Source organism: Carlito syrichta, unplaced genomic scaffold (genome assembly GCF_000164805.1).
Source record: "Carlito syrichta isolate Samal-C Ts95f unplaced genomic scaffold, Tarsius_syrichta-2.0.1 Scaffold301542, whole genome shotgun sequence".
Classification (NCBI taxonomy): Eukaryota; Metazoa; Chordata; class Mammalia; order Primates; family Tarsiidae; genus Carlito; species Carlito syrichta.
The window spans coordinates 642,949-665,759 of NW_007245638.1; the positions used below are offsets into that span (position 1 = coordinate 642,949).

The window sequence follows — 22,811 nt, forward strand, 5'->3', positions numbered from 1 at the left end:
CATTTCTAATGTGAACCAATAAGCAAACAGGGCTTTTTGAACTTGAAGTTCTGGATTTGGTGACATGTGCATGAGACTAATGTCTAAATGACACCACTTATATCTTTATCACACAGTACAGGGAAAGGGTTGGTGAACTTGAAGAGAAAGCAAGAAGCCACCAGACAATTCTCTGGGCTCTCTGTCAGGTTTACTACACTCTGCCAGTGACATGGGACTATATCAGCAAGGTGAAAAATGGAGCCTGAAGCTCCTCCCAGCGCCTTGCTTGGGCTCTGAGGGGCCCTGATCCAGCAAGGGGAACAGCACACACATCACTATGCCAGGAGCTTTTCCTAGCGGAGGCTTTAAAGGAGGGAAAAACTCAGCATTGTATGAATGACTTTCCTTGCGTAATCTAATTTTCCTGGGAGTGAAGGCATTAATGAGAGGAAGGACAGAGTGGTCCTTTTTTTATGTGGCTGCAAATGGGCTGAACGCTCAACTTCACGGCCTGTGAGCTGTAAATGTATATTAACACTGACACACATCGATGTATTATTAATCCTAAAAACCATGTGGTTCTGACTGCACATCCAGTTACTGGCCTTTTAAACCTAAGTACCCTGGTCATTTAAGAACTCTTCACTCTAAATCCATTTGCAGATGAGCGTCCATTCTGCATTATGGATCTGTAATGGGGTGTGCATTTAGCTGCTTAAAAGGATTCTTGGTGTGCGTTTTGCATTCACCACCTGCACTGTGGCTGGGCGCACACTGCAAACATGCATTAGCCATGGTATATAATTGATCCTTGTGAAACAAATATTGAGTGGCTGTTAAGAGTAGTTACTCCTTCCATACTCAGTTGCTGCTCCTGAAATTGGACTTTGAACTTGTATGTTTTAATTTAGCTGTTGATGCATACAGTGGACAAAATTGAAGTGTTTAAAGAATAAAATTGCTTTAGCCTGTATTCCCATTTATTCTAAGCAAAGTTGGTTTAAGAATGTTAGGGGTAAGCTCCTACCTCATTGCCCTAAAGATGTTTCTCCCTTAGTATTTTTTATTTTTTATCTTTTTATTTTTGAGTCAGGGCACTCTGTCACCCAGGCTAGAGTACAGTGGTATGATTACGGCTCACTGCAGCCTCAACTTCCTAGGCTCAGGTGATCCTCCTGCCTCAGCCTCCTGAGTAGCTGAGACTACAGGTGTGTACAGCTAATTTTTTTTATTTTTTGTAGAGATAAGGTCTCGTTATGTTGCCCAGGCAGGTCTTGAACTCCTGGGTTCAAGCAATCCTCCTGCCTCAGCCTTCCAAATTGCTGGGATTACAGACATGAGCCACCACGCCCGACCTCTCCCTTACTGTTTTTTAAATGCCCGCAGTTGGAGCTATTTCATTGTTAACAAAGATAACTTTCCCCTTATTTTAAAACCTTGTTTCTCAATCTTTGATCTTTCGCATATCATCACCTTTATTACTTGGACTTTAAGTATTATACCTTTATTACATGGACTTTAAGTATTATACTAACATACTCCTTTAAGTCAATGCATCATGATTACATAGACACACTTATTTTAAAAGGAACAATATCAAAACGAGAAATTGAAAAAGAGAAAATTGGAATCAATTGCCATAAGCGGGAAATATTAGTGCCACCTTGAACCCTATGCAGAGAGTAATACTTTCACTATTGTAAGCACCCATGCCAAGTCAGCTTCTAGCACACTTATTTTACATCAAGAATCCCACAAGTGGACTTGAGCTCATGTAAGCCAGCCTAGCTTCTGGAGAGACTCAAGCCTTGAACACCTCATCTCATAAGTATTGGCTCCTGAAAATAATGAAATCCCCTAACTGCACCTGAAGGATGAAATGAGCGACGGGTCCAAGAGGCACAGACCCAACCGCACCAGCTTCAAGTGGGTAAATCAAATGATTTAGCACCTGCTTTACTTCTGTGTTTTAAGCCTGTACTTCCAATTGCTTTTAAATATAATAGCTATGAAATACTCAATATGTACCAGACGTTGTGCAGAGTACTTAGTGCATACTGTCTTATTCATCTTCATGGCAATGATATGAGGTAAATTCTATTTTAACCAATCCTCTTCCCCTCCAATTTTATAAACATTTTATATTGAAATAATTTTAGATTTGCAAATCAGCTGCACAAACAGGACACAGAGCTTCCATGCAGAGTGTATCCAGCCTCCCCTATGTCAACAGTTGAAATCTCTATAGTTTAACAACCAAAACCAAGAAATTAATATCCACACAATGCTTTTAGCTGATTTTCAAGATTTTTTTTCCCCTAATTTTGCCCTTTCTTTCTGACCCAGGATTCCACATTGCCTTTAGCTACCATGCCTCCTGAGTCCCTCCAACCTGTTCAATCTGTGACAGTTCCTCTGTCTTTCCTTGTCACTCATGACCTTGACTCCTTTTAATGGTATTGGCCAAGGTATTCTGTGGTGTGTCTCTCCGTTTGGCCCTGATATTTTCTCACAATTATATTGAGCTTATGCATTTTTAGCCAGTGCTATGTCCTCCTCAGTGTAACATATTGAAGATGCACCTCCGATTTGAGGAAGAAGGAAAATTAAAGTGTGGTTGTGTGTGTATATGAGAGTATGTGTGTGTGCGCAGGTCTTTGCTCCCCCTTCCACAGAAGGCAGAGAGGTTAGAAGGCTCTATCCCATTGGTCCTGCACAATTTGTCAGTGGCTGTGACAAGTTGCCACTCACAAACAACTTTTAAGCCCCAGATGCCCCAGGGTGTTAGCAGGAAGTAACCCAGAGCAGACAGAATGAGGTAATCGGCTAGCAAGTGCAGAAAGACAGGTGAGTGTGTGTCTCCTGCGGCCCAGAACAGGGCTCCCATCTCCCAGCTGTGGCCACCATCAATGCCCTTCTTTCTTGATAAAAGCTCTTAAGGGGCCCCAAGCACAAGGTCCTCTCTCATCACGAATTTGCTTTCACCTTTGTTCCTTCGCTGACAACTGTGCCCGGGATGCCTTGAGTTCTACTAGTTTCTGCAACTGCAGGCAGCCAGCAAACTCAGGTCCTCCTGCTAGGGGGGAGAATTTGCCACGTTAGCAGGCAAGCCTCCCATCACATCCGAGCGACCGGCTATGTGTGCAAGCGACAGAAATACAGATTGGCTCTCATGACCTCACACTGCGCCTCTCGTGCCCTCAGATGTGCGCTGCAAACATCAGCTCCTTGTCTTCTTACAAACCTGCCAGTCTGCATCAGGCATCTGAAGACACCTCACAGTGAGTGGCAGAAGCAGTCAGCCTGTGTTTGCAGAGTGTTCACCCACCGCCCTCACCATGCTGGGGGCCCTCAGAGACTCTGAAGGCAAAATGGAACTGACCCTCACACGGAAAGAACATGGAATGCTTCTAACACATCGTTCTGTGTCAGTTAAGGGGGCGGAACTTATTTGTGCATTCAACAAATGCTTATAACGTGCCCACTGTGAGACAGGTGTGCACAAAAAGTCTGAAACAGATGGGTAAGGGAGCAGCGGGCTGTACCTTCCACGAGCTTCCAGTCTGATTGATGCACATTGAAAGCAAATGGAGCCGGGCTCAGTGGCTCAGCCTGTAATCCCGTGCCTTTGAGGCTGAGGTGAGTGGATTGCCTGAGCCCGCGGGTTCGAGACCCACCTGGGCAGGCGAGACCTCATCTCTACAATAAATCAAAAAATCAGCCGGCGTGGTAGCGCATGCTTATATTTCTGGCTACTTGGAAGGCTGAGGCGGAAGGATCGCCAGAGCCCAGCAGGTCGAGGCTGCGGTGGCCGGGAGTGGCCACTGCACTCCAGTCTGGGCGACAGAGTGAGACTCCAACTCACAAAAAAAAAAAAAAAAAAGAAAGCAAATGGGAGCAGGGCACAATGGCTCACACCTGTAATAGCAGCACTTTGGGAGGCTGAGGATTGCTTGAGGCCAGAAGTTTGACACCAGGCAGGGCTATGTAGCAAGACCCTGTCTCTATAAAAATAAAATTAAAAATTAGCCAGGCGTGGTGGCATGCAGCTGCACTCCCACCTACTCAGGAGGTTGAGGAGAGAGTTCAAGTCTGCTTAAAGCCAGGAGTTCGAGACCAGCCTGGATAACATTGCAAGACTCCTTCTTTACAAAAAAAAATTTTTAATAAAAAATTTAAAAAGATAAATAAATAAAAACTAGCCTAGTGGGGTATCATGCACCTACAGTCCCAGCTACTTGGGAGTCTGAGACAGGATAGTCACCTGACCCCTGGAGGTTAAGGCTGCAGTGAGCTATGACTGAGTCACTGCAGTCCAGCCTAGACAACAAAGTGAACTCCATCTTAAAAAGAAAGAAAGGGAGTAATCTAAATGTAAGTCTAAAATGCTGTGATGTGGACTTTGAATGCTATAGACATTACTAAGGAAAAAATAAGGGAGTTTATGAAGCAATGAAGTGTGTGTTATAAATGGAGGAGAACCCTGACGGGGTCTTTAAGGATCACTCCAACTGTGGGATCACACTGGGAGAAGCATATGAAATGAAGGGATTTATTACATTCACAAATCCTGGAGGGAGACACAGCTCACATGCAGAGGGCCATATGGAGCAGCTCCAAGGGACTGGGCTCAACCAGGCAGGTGGGGAGTGGAGAGAGAGAAAGTGAGGGCCTGTGGACAAGACCAAGAGTTCGAGACCAGCCTGGGCAACATAGTAAGACCCTGTCTTTACAATTAAAAATTAGTTGAGCATGCTGGTATGCGCCTGTAGTCCCAGCTACTAAGGAGGCTGAGGTTGGAGGATCATTTGAGCCTAGGAGTTCGAGGCTGTGGTAAACCTCAAACTCCTAGACTTTCTTGAGAGTCAGAATAGAGCAAAACATGTGAGAGGATTTTCTGATGTGTTTTAATGTCACTAGGTCACAGTCAGGGAAGGCAAGAAGAGGAACCTATGGCGGGGACCAGCCTTATCATGTGGGTGTACCCGGTCACCTGGGCCATGAGGGACTGGACAGTAGAAAGCCTGTTTATGAGTATATTGAGGCATCAGGAAATCTTGTCGTTTTCAAAGTTTTTTAAAATTCACAGTAGTGTGAATCTATGAAAATAGCCAGTTAGCATCAGGGAATGCTGAGAAAATTCCATGGAAAAAGACTTAGTCAAAGAACTACACGTAATAGTAACACTTTCATTAATTGGGCTACACAATAAGCAATCTGTTCAGATCCGGAGCTTGAGGAAAAATGACATTTCCTCCCCAGCAATTTGGGCCGTTTTCCATCAGGCGCATCTCCTGTCCGGTGATGACTGTATTTATTATTCCAATTATTGTTTATTCTCCACTTTTCCGTTCTTTCTCTTCCCCTTGCTGACTATCTCATTACTTACTTTAATGCTATTTGTTGTGGGCTGGAAGTTTTTTAATTACTCTTCCTCTGCCTCATATTTGCTTTTATGAGAGGGCCTTCACTTCAGATGCTTTCCCGAGTGGTTTTCGAAGCGGCCTTGCCCTGCGAAAGACAGCTGAGCCTTCTGTTTTTTTCGTGTTGACATGGGCTTCTCCGGTAGTTTATTCAGACTGAGCCAGAAGCCCCAACCTGCAGCAGAATCTTAACATGCCACAGTCTTAGCTGTTAGGTAATGCGCATTTAATAGCTATTAGAAATGACAACTCCTGCTGCCAAACAGCTGTCAGTGGAGGCCCAGAAATGCCACAACCACGGGAACATAAAGTCTTCTCTCTAGGGGTTGGACTTTCAGCTTCTACCCAGCTTCTATGGAGTCTTGAAAAAAGAGAACAGGAATCTCGCCATTTTTCTCCTGTTAACTGGCAGATGTATCCACTACCCAATCGCTCATGGCTACATGCAAGCGCTGAGCTCAAATTAGTATCAGCATCATCAGAGCTGACAGTTATTTACTTGTTTGTTTGTTTTAGTTGGGGGTATCACTCTGTCGCCCAGGCTGCAGTGCAGCGGCACAATCACAGCTCATTGCACCCTCGACCTCCGAGCTCAAGCAATCCTCCCGCCTCATCTTCCTAAGTAGCTGGGACTACAGGCACACACCACCATGCCCAGCTAATTTTTTGAGTTTTTGTAGAGATAAGGTCTTGCTATGTTGCCCAGGCTGGTCTAGAACTCCTGGGCTCAAGTGATCCCCCGTGCACCTCGGCCTCCTAAAGTGCTGGGATTACAGGGTGAGCCACCACATCTAGCTGAGCTGACATTTATTGAGTTCTTACTATGTACCAACCATTGTACCAAACAACCACATAATTACCTCATTTAATCATCAGTAGCCCTATTTTATAGATGATTATCACCCTTTTATAGATGAGGAAAATAAGGCACAGAGAGGTTAAGTAACTTGCTCGAGATCACTCAGCTAGGAAGTGGTATTTCTGGGATTCAAATCAGGCAGTCTGGCCTGGACTCTTAACACTGGACTCTTAACACTCTTAGCCTGTGGTGAGATTGAACTCAGAGGTGAGACATGAAGGAACTGTGGCTTTGCAGGCAGTTTGTGTAGTGGTTACACACTAGAATTCTGGGTTGGAACCCAAGAAAACTTCCAAGAGAGGAGACAGGATGGCCTAGGTAGAAAATGGCATGGTCCGAAATTGAAACAAAGTGTGCCTGATGTCACAGCCAACTCCTCTTCACCGCTCTCCTCCCAGCCACGGGCACGTTTGGTCACCTTCCTCGTCCCATCATTTTCCACCTCATGTTTCATTGACCTCCGATATCCTCTGCTCCATTTTTCCCCTCCATCCTCACAGCCACTGCCTTGTCCACTTGGCCACTAGCCTCTCCCTGACAGCATTCCTCCTCCTCATCATTTTCAGAGTTCTCCCAGAGCTCTTACGAACATGTCACTACTTTCCTCAAATACCCTCGATGTCTCCCACTTGCCTCCCACATTGGTTATCAAAGCTTTGGTTTAAAGATATGCATCTGAGGAGATTGTTATAAATGCATATTGGCAGCTTCCTCCCACATGCCAGCCGATATTGACTCGGAGGAACAGCACGCAGCGCAGGAAAGTGCCTTTTTAACAAGCCTCCCAGGGGGCTCGGATGCAGGTGATCAAGGGCCACATTCTGAGAAAAAAGATCACATGTCTTAGAGTGACACTCAAGGCTGTTCATGATCAAAGCTACTCTCACACCGTTGCCTCCCGCTAAGGCCTGACACACCATAGGTTCCAGACACTTGTCCCTCTTAAAGTATAGGGCCCTGCTTCCTCCTCCTTGCTCATGCTGTTTTCTCAGCTGGGATGTTCTCATCAATCTCAATCTTTCCTATCAAACTGCCACTCATCCTGGAAGGATACTTTCACAGGTCGCCACCTCCCTGAGGCACCCTCAGAAGCCACCCTGCAGTCACTGGGGCTTAGCAACACCTCAGTAGTGGCCCCTACTGTACACAGGGCCATATTTCAGCTGGTGGCTACATCAGTTTCTCCATCTGACCATAAGCTTCCAGCAATCCTCTTGTATCTCCCTGTACTGAGTTTGTTACCCAGGATATAGTATGTGTTCACTCAAGTTCTGGTGACTTGAATTCAAGGCATATAAAGATGAAATATTGCTGGGAAATAAACCCAAGTGAAAGCTGACGAACAAGGTTCTAATTTATCAGATCAACCATGCAGTGATAAATCAGCCACCTTCAAGGCATGGATCTAAATGAAGGGAGGAAGGGCATGAGCGAGAGAGGAAAAAAAGGAGGAATGAACAAAGAAGGGGGAGAAAAGTTTACAGAAAAGAAATGCTGTTTATTTTACAGTTTATGTACATTATCTCAGAATAGCAATGTGATTAAGAAGGAACGCTGTAATTTGAATTTGCTAGGGTCTAGCAACGGATTTAAATTTGTTCGGGTCTAGTTCACTGGACCCATTTTAGAACATTACTTAACCTCTCTGAGCCTCAATTTTCTCATCTGTAAGATGGAGACAATAGCAGTACTACCCATTGCATTGCTGTGAGGACTAAAAAGTAAATACATGGGAAGTCCGTAGGATTGTGCCCGGCATATTTTCACTGTTAACTAGTACTAACCTTCCCCACACACCTTTGAAATCATTGCCATTATTCCTGTTTTACAGTAAGAGAAACAAACTGAAAGTAAGCCGCTTGCCCAAGGTCACACAGCAGGACTGGATGCTCAAACCATGTCTGCCTGACTCTGAAGCTTGTGGCCTTCATGGCCACACAGGAGAGACTTAACAGGAAAGACCCCCTGAATCGAGGGCACTGGCCACTCTCAAAGCCCCCAACAATGAGTACCACCAGCAACTAGGGCTGTCTGCCCCTTCCACTGGCTCTGTCTCACAATCTGCTCTCCTGTCTCTCCTTAAAAGGCTTCTCCCTCTGCATACTGGGGAGCAATGATGAAGCTCTTTGTCCCCTTCCTGCTGGTGAAAAGATTCTCTCCTCAGAGCTTCCTTCTCTCTGCTTGAAGAGGCTTGGGTCCCAGCTGTCCTTCCTGAGACAGCCAGGGCTGCATTCTAGTTCCTTCAGATCTTCCTTGGTTCACACCAGTCCCCTATGCCACCAATCTTACCTCACTATTCCCATTAGTGCACACGGGCCACTGACCACGACTGCTGCCCACGGGAATGATCCACAGCCTACTGCAGTTTGATGGCCAAATCCCACCTCTCCCCCCTGACCTGAAGTAACATGCAGGGATCTTTGACAACAAAGGACCAGAGGAAGGGCTTGAAGCAGGTGCACTTGATATATGCTTTGCAGACGCTGGCTGAGCAGACACCCTTGGCAAAATAGTTACCTCTGATGAAATTGTGTAAGAATCATGACCACCTATTGAAGATCAACTACGTGCTGTGCAAAGGGTTTTATGTGGATTCTATCATTTCATCTTCACATTGTGCATTGTTTCCATGCCCATTTTGCAGCTAAAGAAAGTCACAGAGAAGTTAAGATGCTCACCCATGTAAAGTTTTAGAACAACTGTCTTAACCACTAGATTAGTGATACCCACACTTGAGCACTCGTTGGAATCACCCATTAACACACAGGCTGCTGGGCTCCACCCAGAATTTCTGATTCAGCAGGTCTAGGGCAATAGCAACAGCCTCAGGAGTGTATTAAATATCCAGGTTCTCAGGCCCCAGGCCAGACTTTTGAATCAGAACCTAACATCCTTACATGATCCCCAGATGATACCTGCACACATTCAGGCTTGAGGTCTAAATAACCTTGCCCTTGAACTCCAGTAAGACTGCCTGAAGAGAATGGCAATGGAGGTGGTAACATCACTCCTTATTTCTGATCCCCCTGGCTTGCAGAAAGGCGTGGAGGGTCCCCTGCACCTCCAGTGCACATTATTTGGTGGCCATATGCAAGACCACACCTGCAACCTCCAGAACGGGGCTTGTCCGTGAGCTTTCTCGCGCGTGTGGCATCACCAAATGGAAATCACCTCCTGGGGCATCAGCTAATCAGCCTTCCCCCAATCACATCACTTCTGAGACTAAAAAACAATTTTTTTTTTTTAAAACTACCAGAGAAATAGCAGAGCAGCCCTGGAAGACAGAGTGCCTAGCCCCAGGAAAACTTGTAGATGTCATGTGCACAGAGCTGGGGAAATGCGATGGTTTTAAGAAAACTATCCTACTGGGAAATTAGCCAGTCTTTAGCAAGGAGGTCAGCTGGGGTGGGGAACAGGAAAGAGGGTGCTCTCCTGCCTTATCTCTTTACAAAGTGACTAGTCGGAACAATTGTCTCCTAATGAAAATAGTGATGATAAAATCCTCTCTGTTGATGTCTTATGATGGGCCAGGCACTGTGCTTAGCATTTTACATGCATATTTCATTTAACCCCCGTAGCATGGCAACCCAAATCTGAGAGGGCTTGCATGTAAGGTTCTTTACTTATTCCAGATAAGTCACCTGGAGGTCCAGTGGGAAGAGATACCGGTTTATAAGAACTTACAGGGGTCACCAATGGTGACTGACCAGCAAGGAAAGAATCTGCCCTTGAGGCACTGATGGTGGCCTATGGGTGAGGAAAGAAACCTGCACCTCGGAGCAGTACAGCAAACAGGATTATAGGCAAGCAAGTCAATCAAAATCCTATCCTGTGTTTACAGTTACATTGATTACACAAGACGACCACATCGCTTTTCAACTTTGCTTGGTCACCTGCACCCTGTGACTCATTATTGAGGATATGTATGCCCTCCAGAGACCAGCCTTAACCATAGGCCACTCCTGAGAGAAGGAGGGAGGGGAAATAGTTCATGTCCAGACCATATTCCACAATCCCCTTAAATGCACTATGGAGTAGGTCCTGGAGAATTCTTATACCTCTTCAAAGAGGAAGCAATCAGCTGGGTATGGTGGCTAATGCCTGCAATCCTAGTACATTGGGAGGCCAAGGACACGAGTTTGAGACCAGCCTGGGCAATATAGTGAGACCTTCATCTCTACAAAAAAAAAAAAAAGAAGACGACAAGATAAAACAGTCAAGGCTTAAAGTGTCTATAATCACACAGCTGATAAAAACAAAAGAAAAAATAAAGGAAATTAGGCTAACTCATAAGCCTACATAATGCCCAGTATCATTCTTTTTTTTTTTTTTTTTGAGTTGGAGTCTCACTCTGTCGCCCAGACTGGAGTGCAGTGGCCGCTCCCAGCCACCGCAGTCTCGACCCACTGGGCTCCGGCGATCCTTCCAGCCTCAGCCTTCCAAGTAGCGTGTGCTACCACGCCTGGCTAATTTTTTTTTTTTTGATTTATTGTAGAGATGAGATCTCGCCAAGTGGCCCAGGAGGGTCTCGAACCCGTGGGCTCAGGCAATCCACTCACCTCAGCCTCCCAAGGCGCGGGATTACAGGCTGAGCCACCGAGCCCAGCTGCCCAATATCATTCTACTTGCTGGGGAGACCTCAGTGAATGAAACAGACCCTCCATACTTTCTGGAAGCCTCCATCCTTGTGGCAATAGGACATTAATAATTTGCCAATTTGTCTTGATGCTTGAATCACAACCAAAGGATAAAATGACTTCAGCCTGGACTTGATGCAGAAAAGCTTACTGTGTACTCCGAATAATTTAAATATTCATTATATAATTAATACTATTCAGTCACAAAAAAACTAAGACATTTTTAAGAACAGCTTAAGTACTTATCGATTGAGAACTTTTATAACTCTCAAAATGGAGGCATCCCCATATCTCTACAGGTATTTTAAATGAATTGAATTAATCATAGGCTTAAAAGTCTCTTGCGATCTTCGTTAACTTCCCTGGGTTTAATTAAAACATCTGTGCACTTTTAATTTATCGATTCATCCAACTCATATGTCATGTTTTTAACACACCCCAGCATGCTCTGCATCATTTTTAACCCGATTTCCACTTAACTAAAGCAATTAAATTCACCCCGGATTAATTAAAGCATCCATACTTTCGTGCTTAAGTCAGCGTGTGCTTCTCTCCCCACACGGCTCCTGAATGTCAGAGATTTGACACACCTGATGAGTTTTTTGTCCTTCTGGAAATTCTTCCCTGAATCGCTTCCTTGCTTATTAATGTGCCATTTGACAGAATGGGATTGAGGAAGTTGTTGCAACTGAACTCTGGCCCTCCAAGCCTGGGACGCTGACCCTGTCTGTCAGGATGCCTCCTCCTGTGTCCTCTCTTCACGGGAGTCCTTCCGGATCTCGCCCCCACTGAGACCAGCTAACCTGTCTGAGTATTCTGGGCAGGGAGGTGGGGAGGCTGCCCAGGTCGGAGGTGAGCGTCGCAGTCAGAGTGACTGGTGATGGCTGCATTTGTACTTTCATAATCACTCCTGGGCTCTGCGGCTGAGTTCCTCACTCTCCCTCCCTGCACAGTTTTTTCTTGCTCTGCCATTCAATAGGCTGGTTAAACTGAGGTGCCACAGCCCACAGGCTTGTCAGTTGGACACAGTGAGCCAGGCGGCTGTCCAGAGACTGAAAAATTGTCTCCCTGCCAGACTGTTTGGATTTCTGTCCCCACCATCTGGGTTTGACAGAGCCCCGTTCCCCCAGTCATGGCAGCATGGGGAGTAAGCAGCCTTTTAATTTTTTGGTTTGTTTCCCAATCTGATGAGCCAAAAAATTTTCTCATTATTATTTTTATCTATATTTATTGAATTGATAATGAAGCTGAGTATCTTGTCATACTTTTATTGGCAATTTATGTTATTTCTAATATGTCCTTTGCCCAGGTTTTCATTCATTTTCTCTTTTTATTAATTTGCAGGAGCTCTGTGTATATTTTGGATATCAAACTTTATCTGTAAAATATGTAAAAAAAAATTCTTCCCAGTGTTGCTAATGCATTAATTTTGTTTAGGGTAGCCTTTGTCATTTAGAAGATTTGAATCTTATGGAATCAAATCTGTTCTTATTTTCTTTCGTGGCTTCTAGAATTTATGACTGTCTTACACATCTCCCTCCCAAGAAAATAAAATCAGTCTTCAATATTTTTTCCAATATTTTTGTAGTTTTTGTTTTTCTATTTAGATTTTTAATCTGTATGGAATGTATCTTTGAGTACAGTGTGCAGTGAGGTCAAACTTGATGGTCTACCGAATGGATCGACCATGGCAGGGATCTAGCTAGAAGCAAAACTTACCTTTTCTAACACCACTGTGCCCAGCACCAACCTAAGTCCACAACCGTGAAAGGCAATGGAGTGCCCGCTTTGGCTTGGGGGACACTGAACTTTGCTTTCCTGGCCCTCGTGACCCAAACATGACATCCTCAATTGCTTCGGGAGTCAAGGCATCCTTTCCTCTCCATCACTTTTCCTACCACCTCACCCAGTGACCAACCCATATAGGTTACTCATCACTATTTATTGACTAACTGGAATGTAAGGCAACCAATTATTAGCACTATTTGTCAATTTACCTAGGGTACGAGATTCAAGTGTTCTCAAGTCTCTTTCCCAAAGAGATTTTTAAAACAGATTTCAGATAATTTTTACAAGATATGCTATTTGAAATTCCCTCTATGCATCTGGTCCAGCCCACAAGTTATTTGTCCGGATGTAGACATTTTCCTCTACTTTTATGACAGAACCTCTCCAGCAACCTCTAACGTTTCTCTAGGTTTTCTCTCCACTACATGCTCCAAGTGGACAGGTAGTGTGTACTATTACTTCCCACAGAGTAAATAACACTGATAATTCATCTCATCCCTTACAGACAACTTGGGGGTGGGTGGGGGCTTCTGCTGCATTATTAAAACGAGCTTTACACCATTTAGGTGAATCTAAATTGTGTCATTTTTTTATCATCAGCCTGTTAACTTGTCAGTTGTTAGTGGCAGTGGTAATTTATTTTTCTTCTGTGGGAGTCTTAGAGCTTCCATTTACTAGATTTAGTAAAACGGGAATAGTCAATTTGTACACACATTTTAATTAATTTTAAACAGAAGCTTGAATGCACAATGTTCTGCTCCTGTAAGCCTTAGCAAGAAGAGAGAGACACAGGGACATAAAACACTCCACATATGATTCTGACCAATCAGAACCAAAAAAGATTCACACCAGAAAAGATTGGGATGTGAAAAAGATTGACTCTTTTCATTAGTATTATTTGACATACTTCTAAGTATGGAGTGTGTGTGTGTGCGTGTGTGTGTGTGTGTGTGTGTGTGTGTGTGTGTGTGCGCATTTGAGACCCATTGCATTTTAATTCTGTTAATCCTTGAAGTCAGATTAGAGATTCAGTTTGAAATTTCACAAGGGAGCATCTGTTAATTTGCCTCTCAAGCGTTGTTACTGCTGTGAGCCTTACATGTTATGTCACTTAATCCTGCCATCAACACTGACAGACAATTTTTTGAAGGGAAAATTGGGTCTCTAAGAGGTTCAGTAATCATGCTGAAATCCCACAACTGGTAAGGTACAGGATGGGTTTTGAACCCAGGCCTTTCTGGCACCAAAACCCTTTCTCTTTCCACTCCTACCCCATGCTACTTCTTGGCACAGGCGATACAGTCAATTTTTCAATAACCTGTCATAAAATATAATGTAGATTGCATGACAGTAAAAATATAGGAAGAGTTAGTAATACAGGAGGTTCCTCACTTCACATCTAGCCTCTTGAATAAGGATCGGGCTGAGTCTGAGATGTTGTGATGCTCTGGGTTGAGTTATGTCTGAGAATGAATCCATTACCAGAGAGGGGAGGTGCTCTCCATGCAGGACAGCTGGAAACCACTGGAGGGCGCTCATCCGGAATTTGTCTCAGCTCTGCTTGCCGGATGGCAAATGATTTACTAGAGAGTTCCACTCTTCTAATTAGCCCACCTTCCACATTTTTGTGTGACCTAAGCCAAGCCCACCGAGTGCCCTGCTTTCCAGTGTTTTGCATTTTTGACAACACTCCCAGCAAGCATGCAGCCAACATACTGAAGGGAGGCTGCATTTAGAATGTGGAGAACTCTCTGACCTGACTATATTTTTATTTTTTTCCCTGAGTAATTTAAGTAGGTCACATTTTAAATTTGATTTCCCAGGTACGTGATTTTAAATAAAACTCATTCTTATCTTCTAGATAATCCTATTTTTTTTCCACTTAGAGTTCATGCAGAAAAGAAACAGTGTCACTATGAATAAAGAAAATAATCTGAAGTATATTTTATCAATTAATTTCTCCTTACTTTCTGCCCTCCTCTACCTTTTGGGAGGAAGGAGGGTGCAATAAGAGACCAGTGTTGGTGATTCGGTGTAACTTTCTCTGCCATCTACGACAGCTCATCCAAGATATAACTCTCGGGTCAGGAACAGCCCTTGGAAATTCATCTAACTGCACATTGTGTAGCCACACTCCTCATTGTTTTCTTATCTCAGTGTACGGGGATGGAAAGGAGGGTGAGCAGTGATGTTTGTCCTAGTCTTCCCACCAGGAGATACCTTCAAAATTACCTAGATCAGAAATGACACGTAGTAGGTTTTCTCTTGAATACCAACTCTGCCTGCTTGCTGATCTCAGCCTGGGCACCGCACTGGAAATTTTGAGGTTCTGTCTAGGCTCAGGAGAACAAGATGCTGTGATTGATTAATGATGTCTGCAGAGGTGTGGGGAGAAAGAAGAGTAATGTAGTTTATGGGCACACACTTGCTCTTCCTGACCTAGAGCTTAGCATGAGTCTCATGAGGAACTGACATGCAACAGACTTACTCTGTCTTAAATCCCTCTCAAAATTTCAAGAAAGTCCACAATCTCTTGTAGCTAGTTCATCTTTGCACAGTCTCTAACTTAAGTCTTAAACACTCTGAGTTCCAAGCTCTTTCTTCTACTCTCTCTTAGACAATCAGCATCTGTAGCAGCTCTGAACAGAGCCCTCCATTTAAGCATCCTGGAAGCAGAAAGTATAAGCCCTACATTTAGAGAGTTCTTCAAAATTTAATGCATGGCTTTAATGTGCTCACTTTTGAACTCATTCTTCTCCTCTGGTAGATTCATAAAGGTAAAAATTCTACAGGAATTAGTTCCCCCAATCATTTTTACAACTGTTGTATTATAAAGCATTTTTGGGGAAAATAGTTCCTCAAACATATGGCAACTCTTGAGATATTTATATTTCAGGTCAGTTTGCAATTAAAGTAAAACATACACTTCCCTAGAAATGCTTGTGTGTGTAGCATAGGACCACTCCAAGAACTGTTCTTTCTGTATCTTTCTTTTTTTTTTTTTTGAGTTGGAGTTTCACTCCGTCGCCCAGGCCAGGGTGCATTGGCATGTCCACAGTCACCCTAGTGTCGACCTGCTGGGCTCCAGCAATCCTTCCACCTCAGCTTTCCGAGTAACCAGAACTATAGGCATGTGCTACCACACCCAGCTCATTTTTGATTTATTATAGAGACAAAATCTTTCCAAGTTGCCCAGGCTGGTCCCGTGGGCTCAGGCATCCACTCACCTCGGCCTCCCAAAGCGCTGGGATTACAGGCTGAGCCACTGTGTATCTTTCATAAATGGCCAGTTCATGCTTACCTATAATCCCACCATTTGGGAATCTCTGAATATTAGGAGTGCAGGAGAAATGTTTACCTAATCAAGCCAACGTTGATGAATGGGGTACTGGAAAGAAATCAACAATGATAAACAGTTCCTGTCCTTGAGTAGCTGACCATATCTTTGAGAAATTAGACCCTGACAGAGGAACGTTAATTCCCATAAAAGCTAAATAGGAACATGACAACACAAGGGGTTAATACAGCAGATGGGGCAGTTGACTGGGACATGATATGATTAGATATGCAATTGCTTCATGGACCAGGGCGACCACTCAGGTTGTGGGTGTGTGTACACATACGTGTAGAATTCTCAGAAGCTGCTATTCAAATCATGGAGAACACCAGGAGTCATGGAACCATCCGCGTCAGTCATTTCAGGAGGACTCTAAATGCCAAGTGCCATCGCTGGAGCAATATAGCATGTCCCCTACATATGAACGAGTTCCATTACAAGAGTGCATTTGTAAGTCTAATTTGATTGTTAATCCAACAAAGTGAGCCTAGGTACCCAACTATCAAAATCGGCTATTCAGTACCAGCTGCATCACTGCTGTTTTTACACTTGCTTCTGGACATCGTGGGCTTGAAGTAAAGATACTGTATACAAAAGCACAACCACTTGTAAAGGAGGCACATGTATGACAATGTACCACAGACACATGAACTAACTTGCATGATTGGACATGCAAGCACACCTTCGCATTTTTGAAAGTTGTAACTAGAAAGTTTGTTTGTAGGGGACTTACTCTACTCTCATTTTAGTCCCAAATTAGAAGACAGATAGGAAAACATTACAAACTGATACAGAAGGGAGAAGCCCAAACCTGAAGGAGGCCACTGAAATAAATCCCATTCTTGGTGAACTCTGAAAGGGGGGAATTGGCACAATGGAGCCCAAGTCAATAAAAACTGTAGGTCCCCTCCTAAACCAGACACTCTTCACTGATTTTCAACCTTCTTCCACCAATGAATGCAATAGGGTCCATGATGAGTCATGAAATACTAGAGATTTCATATCTTCAGCCTGCCTGCCCCTTTCCTTTTTTTAAATAATCCAGACACATTTAATCCTGATTACATGTGTTAAACTTTGAAGTAAGCACAATTACAGTGGATCCTCTCTTATCTACATGGATCCATTCCAAGAACCCCAGGGGATGCTTGAAGTTTCTGATAGTACTGAACACTATATAGAATCTTTAACCCTGTGTTTATTTCTATACATATCTATAATAAAGTTTAATTTATAAATTAGGCACAGTAAAAGACTAACAGCAATAGACCATAATAAAATAGAAATTATAACAATGTATTATAATAAAAGTGACATGAATGTGATCTCTCTCTCTCTCTCGAAATAGCTTATACTCAACTGATTTTCCAACTGCAGTTGACCCCAGGTAACTGAAACCACAAAAGCAAAATCATGAATTAAGGGGGGACTTCTGTATTTCTTCGTGGTATAGATAAGGAAACAGAGGCAGAGAAAGATTAAGTGACTCACTGTATCCCATCCCCTTTCCTTCTTAATAGATGTGAAATTTATCAGGAATAGGAGTTGACTCATCTGAGGGTAAAATAATCAGCAAAATGGATTCTGGTCCCCAAAACCACCAACAATAACAGCAACAAGAAAGTAAATGTCGCTTAGTGAAGGGCACCACTTTAGGGTTGGGTCAATCTACTTTCAGCCTGGGCTTCCTGCTTGTGAGCTGTGTGACTGTGGGCAAGTTACCTCACCAGTCTGAGCATCATCTGTAAAATGGGCATCATGACTATGGCCTCCACCTCATGGGGAAATTGTGATGATGAAGTCGCAGATTGCACATAAGCCTTCTCTACCACATCCAGCGCATATTAAGCATTTCATGGGCAATAGCTGCTGTCATTAACGGCACTTCTGCTGTTTATCTGAAGATGGCTCTGCACCTCCACGGCCAAAGTCCCCAGCCTGGAACCGTGTAAGCCAAACCACAAGACCAGGCAGCTCTCCTACCCGAGTCTGTCCCAGCCCCTCCAATGCTCACCCTGGTGACCTGTGCTCTCTCTTTGGTTTGTGCAGCTGCCTGCCCCGTCCTGTGCAGCGGGAATGGACAATACTCTAAAGGGACGTGCCAGTGCTACAGCGGCTGGAAAGGCGCGGAGTGCGACGTGCCCATGAATCAGTGCATCGATCCTTCCTGCGGGGGCCACGGCTCCTGCATTGATGGGAATTGTGTCTGCTCTGCCGGCTACAAAGGCGAGCACTGTGAGGAAGGTAAGCCCGCAGGGCCCGACTGGGCAGCAGTGGAGGGAGACGTTTGCAGGCTCCGACCTTTGCTAATGAGCCCAGTCCAGGGCTCTGTTTTGCAAGGAAGCTTCAACATTTTTGCAAACGATGCTTCAACATTTTGTGCAGAAAACTTCAAGCCCCTTGGCGCTGGTGGACTTCTTTAGTTGTAGAACAGGAAAAAAACCTATGGGGATGATTCTGGAAGGCATGTTTTGTTTTACCCTCCTTTTAAAAATTGGTTTCTTCTTTGCTTTTCTCTGTAAATTGCTCTCTCTGCCTTCATGTGTCTTTCTGTCTTCTCTTTCCTTCTACCTCTCCTTCCTTCTCCTTCTTTTATTTTCTTTTTTTTCCCCCTTCTCCTCCCGCTATCTTCCTCCCTCTTTTCTCCTGCCTTCTTTAAAGTCTTCTGAACTGGAATTACTAAAGCTATCCAGAGAAAAGAAACAAGAATCTTTATGCCCTCTGTCTTCCTCAAAGCTAATTCTTTGTTTTGTTTTGGGTTTTGGTTTGTTTGTTCGTTAACTCCTCCCGGTAATCTAAGACCTATGTACATCTGTGCAAATATTTCAGCAAAAATTAATATCAGAGAGCAGCCAGGCTTTAAGGACTGCAGGTATCCACATCATTTGGAAACACCATGTAGGGCAAATCATCCTGCTTACCTAAAATCTCACAGAGTTGGAAGAGAGGGAGCCTACAGCAAGAGGTCTGGGTTCTGTTGACTCCTGAAGATCTCACTCTAGCAGACCTCCAGCACACATGGGTAAAAATCAGGGATGTCATCAACTGAATCCAATCTGACAAAATATGGTCAGTGGTCAGGCTTGGTGACCAGGAGAGGGGGACACAGGAGAGGGAGTGCAAGAGCAGGGAGAAAGAGCACCTCTCCAGAGGGGTTCTGAACTCGTCCAAGTTACTTTGATTAGTTATTTCAGAGGAGTAGTTTGGAACCAAGGCATTGGGAGCAACTTTCAGTACCTATAAGGCAAGATAACTCAGCCTTGTCACCTGTCAGCCTTCTGACCCTGTACTTGCCCTTCCAGAATTTGGTCTCTGGTTGCCTATCGATTGCATCTCACCAATAAAGAATCATCCACAGTTGGTAGGAAGGTAAGACCACGGGCCCTCTCAGCCCCTTATCCACTTCCCAACCTTGAAATTGGCTCCATCATTGGCTTCTCATTAAGGATCCTTTTCTCTAAGTTCATCTTGCAGTGAAATGTCCTCATGCAGCTCAAACAGCCTTGCTCCCTCCCATGTCCCCAGTGGAAACAGAAGTGTTAACTCGCCTAACAAACTGAGGGGAAGTGAAGCCCACTTGCCTACTTTGTGTGAGACAGCCAGAGATGACCACCAGGATGACCCCATAGAAAAGATCTTATCTGGGTGGTCACAAGGGTTCATGCCCGTAAACCCAGCGCTTTGGAAGGCAGAGGCAGGAAGGGTGGCTTGAGGCCAGGAATCCAAGACTAACCTGGGCAGCATAGCAAGACCCTGCCTCTACAAAAAAAAAAATTTTGAGTTAGCAAGGCATGTTGGTGCCCACCTATAGTCCTAGCTTCTTGGGAGGCTGAAGCAGGAAGATCCCATGAGCCCAGGAGTTCAAGGCTGCAGTGTGCTATGATGTTGCCACTGTACTCCTGCCTGGGTGGCAGAGTGAGACCCCATCACTTAAAAATTAATTAATTAAAAAGAATATCCTATTGGACACCATATGTCCACATCCTGTGTTCTCTCTCAGGTTCTCATGGCCAGGCTGAGTGAGGGATTCCCAAGTTCCAGGAGGTTCTCAGATGCTAGTGGATCCCTTCTCCCATCCCATTAACTTGTGGGTCTCCAGAGTTCTATACAAAATCAACGATCATCGCAGTCCTCCTCACAACATAACGACAGTGCCTTAGCCTCAGGTACACCCACATAGGCTTCCCTTGTGATATCCCCCATTCTATCATTTTCAGAGCTATGGCTACAAAGAGTCGGCTTCCATGATGTGTTTCTTCTAAGATTTTTCAATATATTAGTGGTAATTCCCTTAATGGGGCCCAGAAGTCTGACCCTCAGATCTTCACTTGCTCAATTCTCTGTATATATATTTTTTTCTGTTATAAAAGTTGGCTTCCCTACGTCTGCATCATAAAACCAAATTGGGAGTTTGGATGGAGGAAATACTGATTTAATAACCCTCTTTGAAAGGTTAAAGTTCTTAAAGATAAATGGATTGCAGGAGGTAAAGCTGCATTTGCTGAAAACATGGGAGAGGCCAATAATATGACAAGAAAGGTTAAAACGACCTTCTGCATACATCATTTGGGAAGAGGAAGGCACTAGGGCCACAACATTGCCAGTCTTCGAATTTTTATTTTCTCCAGTAAAGATCGTGCCTGGCTGTATGAGAGGAATTGCAAGTGACTCCTCAACTTTCTCACTGTCCCACCCAGTCTTATTTAAATGTTCAGGGTGAATTTGCCATCCGACCAAAAAAGCAAGCCACGTGGATCATTATGGCAGAATGAAGCCTCCTCTATTGATTTCTGCTACCCCAAAAGAATGAGCCAAGGTGATTCATTTGCTGTTTTCAAAATAGGAAATGGGATCAGAAAGTCTGGATCAGCATTTTTTCTTCCATTTAGCTTTTTTATTTCTGATATTCATCATAGTCAAAACGTTCAAACAATTTACCTGAAACGGCCATGGCAACGAAATCAATAGTTGCCATCCTGCGTTTTTGCTGCATACACATTGTTGTACGATTAACAAATTTGCACAAGAAAATGAAAGGATGTATTCCGAGATTTCATTCAACGATGTCTGGGGGAGTGGGAAAGTGATGAGAGGGGAATTGACATATTAGTTTAAGTCAACCATGTTTTCATGTCAGTTTCATGGTTGAGTCATTTTTCAATGACATTTAACTTCATAAATGTAATTCATGGTTCTTTGGGGGTTTACAGTACATATTGTTTGTAAAACTCCTTGACCTCCTTTTTTATCCTTAGGGATAGAAATAGCATTCACAACCCTTTTTTGTCAAACCTACAGAGGGCCCAAGACTAAATGAGTTCTAATGATTTCAACTGCCAGGGGGCTGGTGTTTCACGGCACATGGTACTTAGCTGGCAAAGGCCACTGTCCCCCTTTTAAGTATAACACTGTTTCTATTTATAAAGCTTCGTAAAATGCCATAGTCCCTCCTGCTGCTAAAGACTCTGAGGACTTGGCCACAAGACCATCTTATGAAACTGGAACCAAATTTAAAATTCATAGTAAAACTGCCTCTCTTCAAGCTTGCATTTAGTTATCCCATCAACTGCTGTAATTATACAGCACAAAGGGCATATTTACTGGTATCACTGACCAGAGAAAAGGTAGCTCATATTTTTAGACACAATAAATGTTTTTTTGATGGCATTCTAGTATTGGGCTAATAAATTTCAGTGAATTTTCCTCCTTCCTTTATACCATAATTCAGGGATAGAGAAGAGAGAGTCAATTTATCTGAAAGAAAAATGCCATTTTCATTTTTTTTAGTATATTACTTTTTATTATTTCATCCTTCTATGAAAAAGATCGTGATATATTTTTTGAAAGCGCCTAGCTGTTGGCACCTCACCAAACATTTTAAATGACTAATTATAGGTTGACAGCAATTTTTGAAGCAATAACACACAAGATAGTTTTGTGTCTATTTTGATTTTGCTATATTAAAAATGGGGACAGAGTAAAAAAATACTAGAATTTCAGGATTTCCTTTATTAGAAAATATGAATATGATTGGTTCTAAGTGAATTCGTTCATAATTTGCATATCACAAAATATGAATTTTTTCCAGAAGCAAGAAACTGTTAGCACCACTTCTCTTTCCTATCAGTCCTTCACACTGAAGTTTGTCCCACTGACAATATGTGCTTATAGCAAAGTCTGTAATTCATTCTTGCAGCAGTTGTGTATTGAACACCTTAGTATTGAACATCTCCCCTGACCTGCACTAGGCATGAGACGCTAAGGGCCTGTACAACGCTTTGTAAATGTCTTCTATGTGTTTGAAGTTTTCAGCTCAAATTTACATCTGGATGTGTCCCACAACCCTCTATAGAGTAAATATGAAGGTACCAGAAGGGTTTGTATCATGAGGAGTTATGTTCCCCAAGACAATGAATCCAGTGTTAAAGTGATTGTAACCAGATCATATAACATCATTATAAACTTCTCTGGCTAATAATAAGTCACTAAAATTCACCTTGCTAGGCGTGTACTCCTGTTTTTTTTCTTTAAATCATTGTCCCTCCCCCATGGCTCAAACAATTTTGAACTGAATTCCACAAGTAATATCTTTCTGAGAATATCGAATGGGATTGTGAGAACTATCTCTTAACACTGAACATTATTATTTGCCTCAAGGGAGGTGTGTTCTTTGGATGCTTTATGGAATATTATGGTTTCTAATAAGTCCAAATTCCTCAAGTCTGATGTCCCCCAGGACTAATCTCAATAGTGTAATATTTACAGCCAATGTTTCATCAATAGTA

The 22,811-nt window shown here is 43.5% G+C and overlaps 1 protein-coding gene across 2 annotated transcripts in view; it reads left to right on the forward strand.

The window, feature by feature from the left end:
- Positions 1-22,811, forward strand: part of TENM2 (teneurin transmembrane protein 2) — a 517,874-nt gene that overhangs the window by 340,346 nt on the left and 154,717 nt on the right. For both annotated transcript variants that reach the window (XM_021710791.1, XM_021710790.1), the window contains one exon: positions 18,076-18,270. In XM_021710791.1, the coding sequence (XP_021566466.1) occupies positions 18,076-18,270 (195 nt within the window). The remainder of the gene's footprint in view (positions 1-18,075; positions 18,271-22,811) is intronic.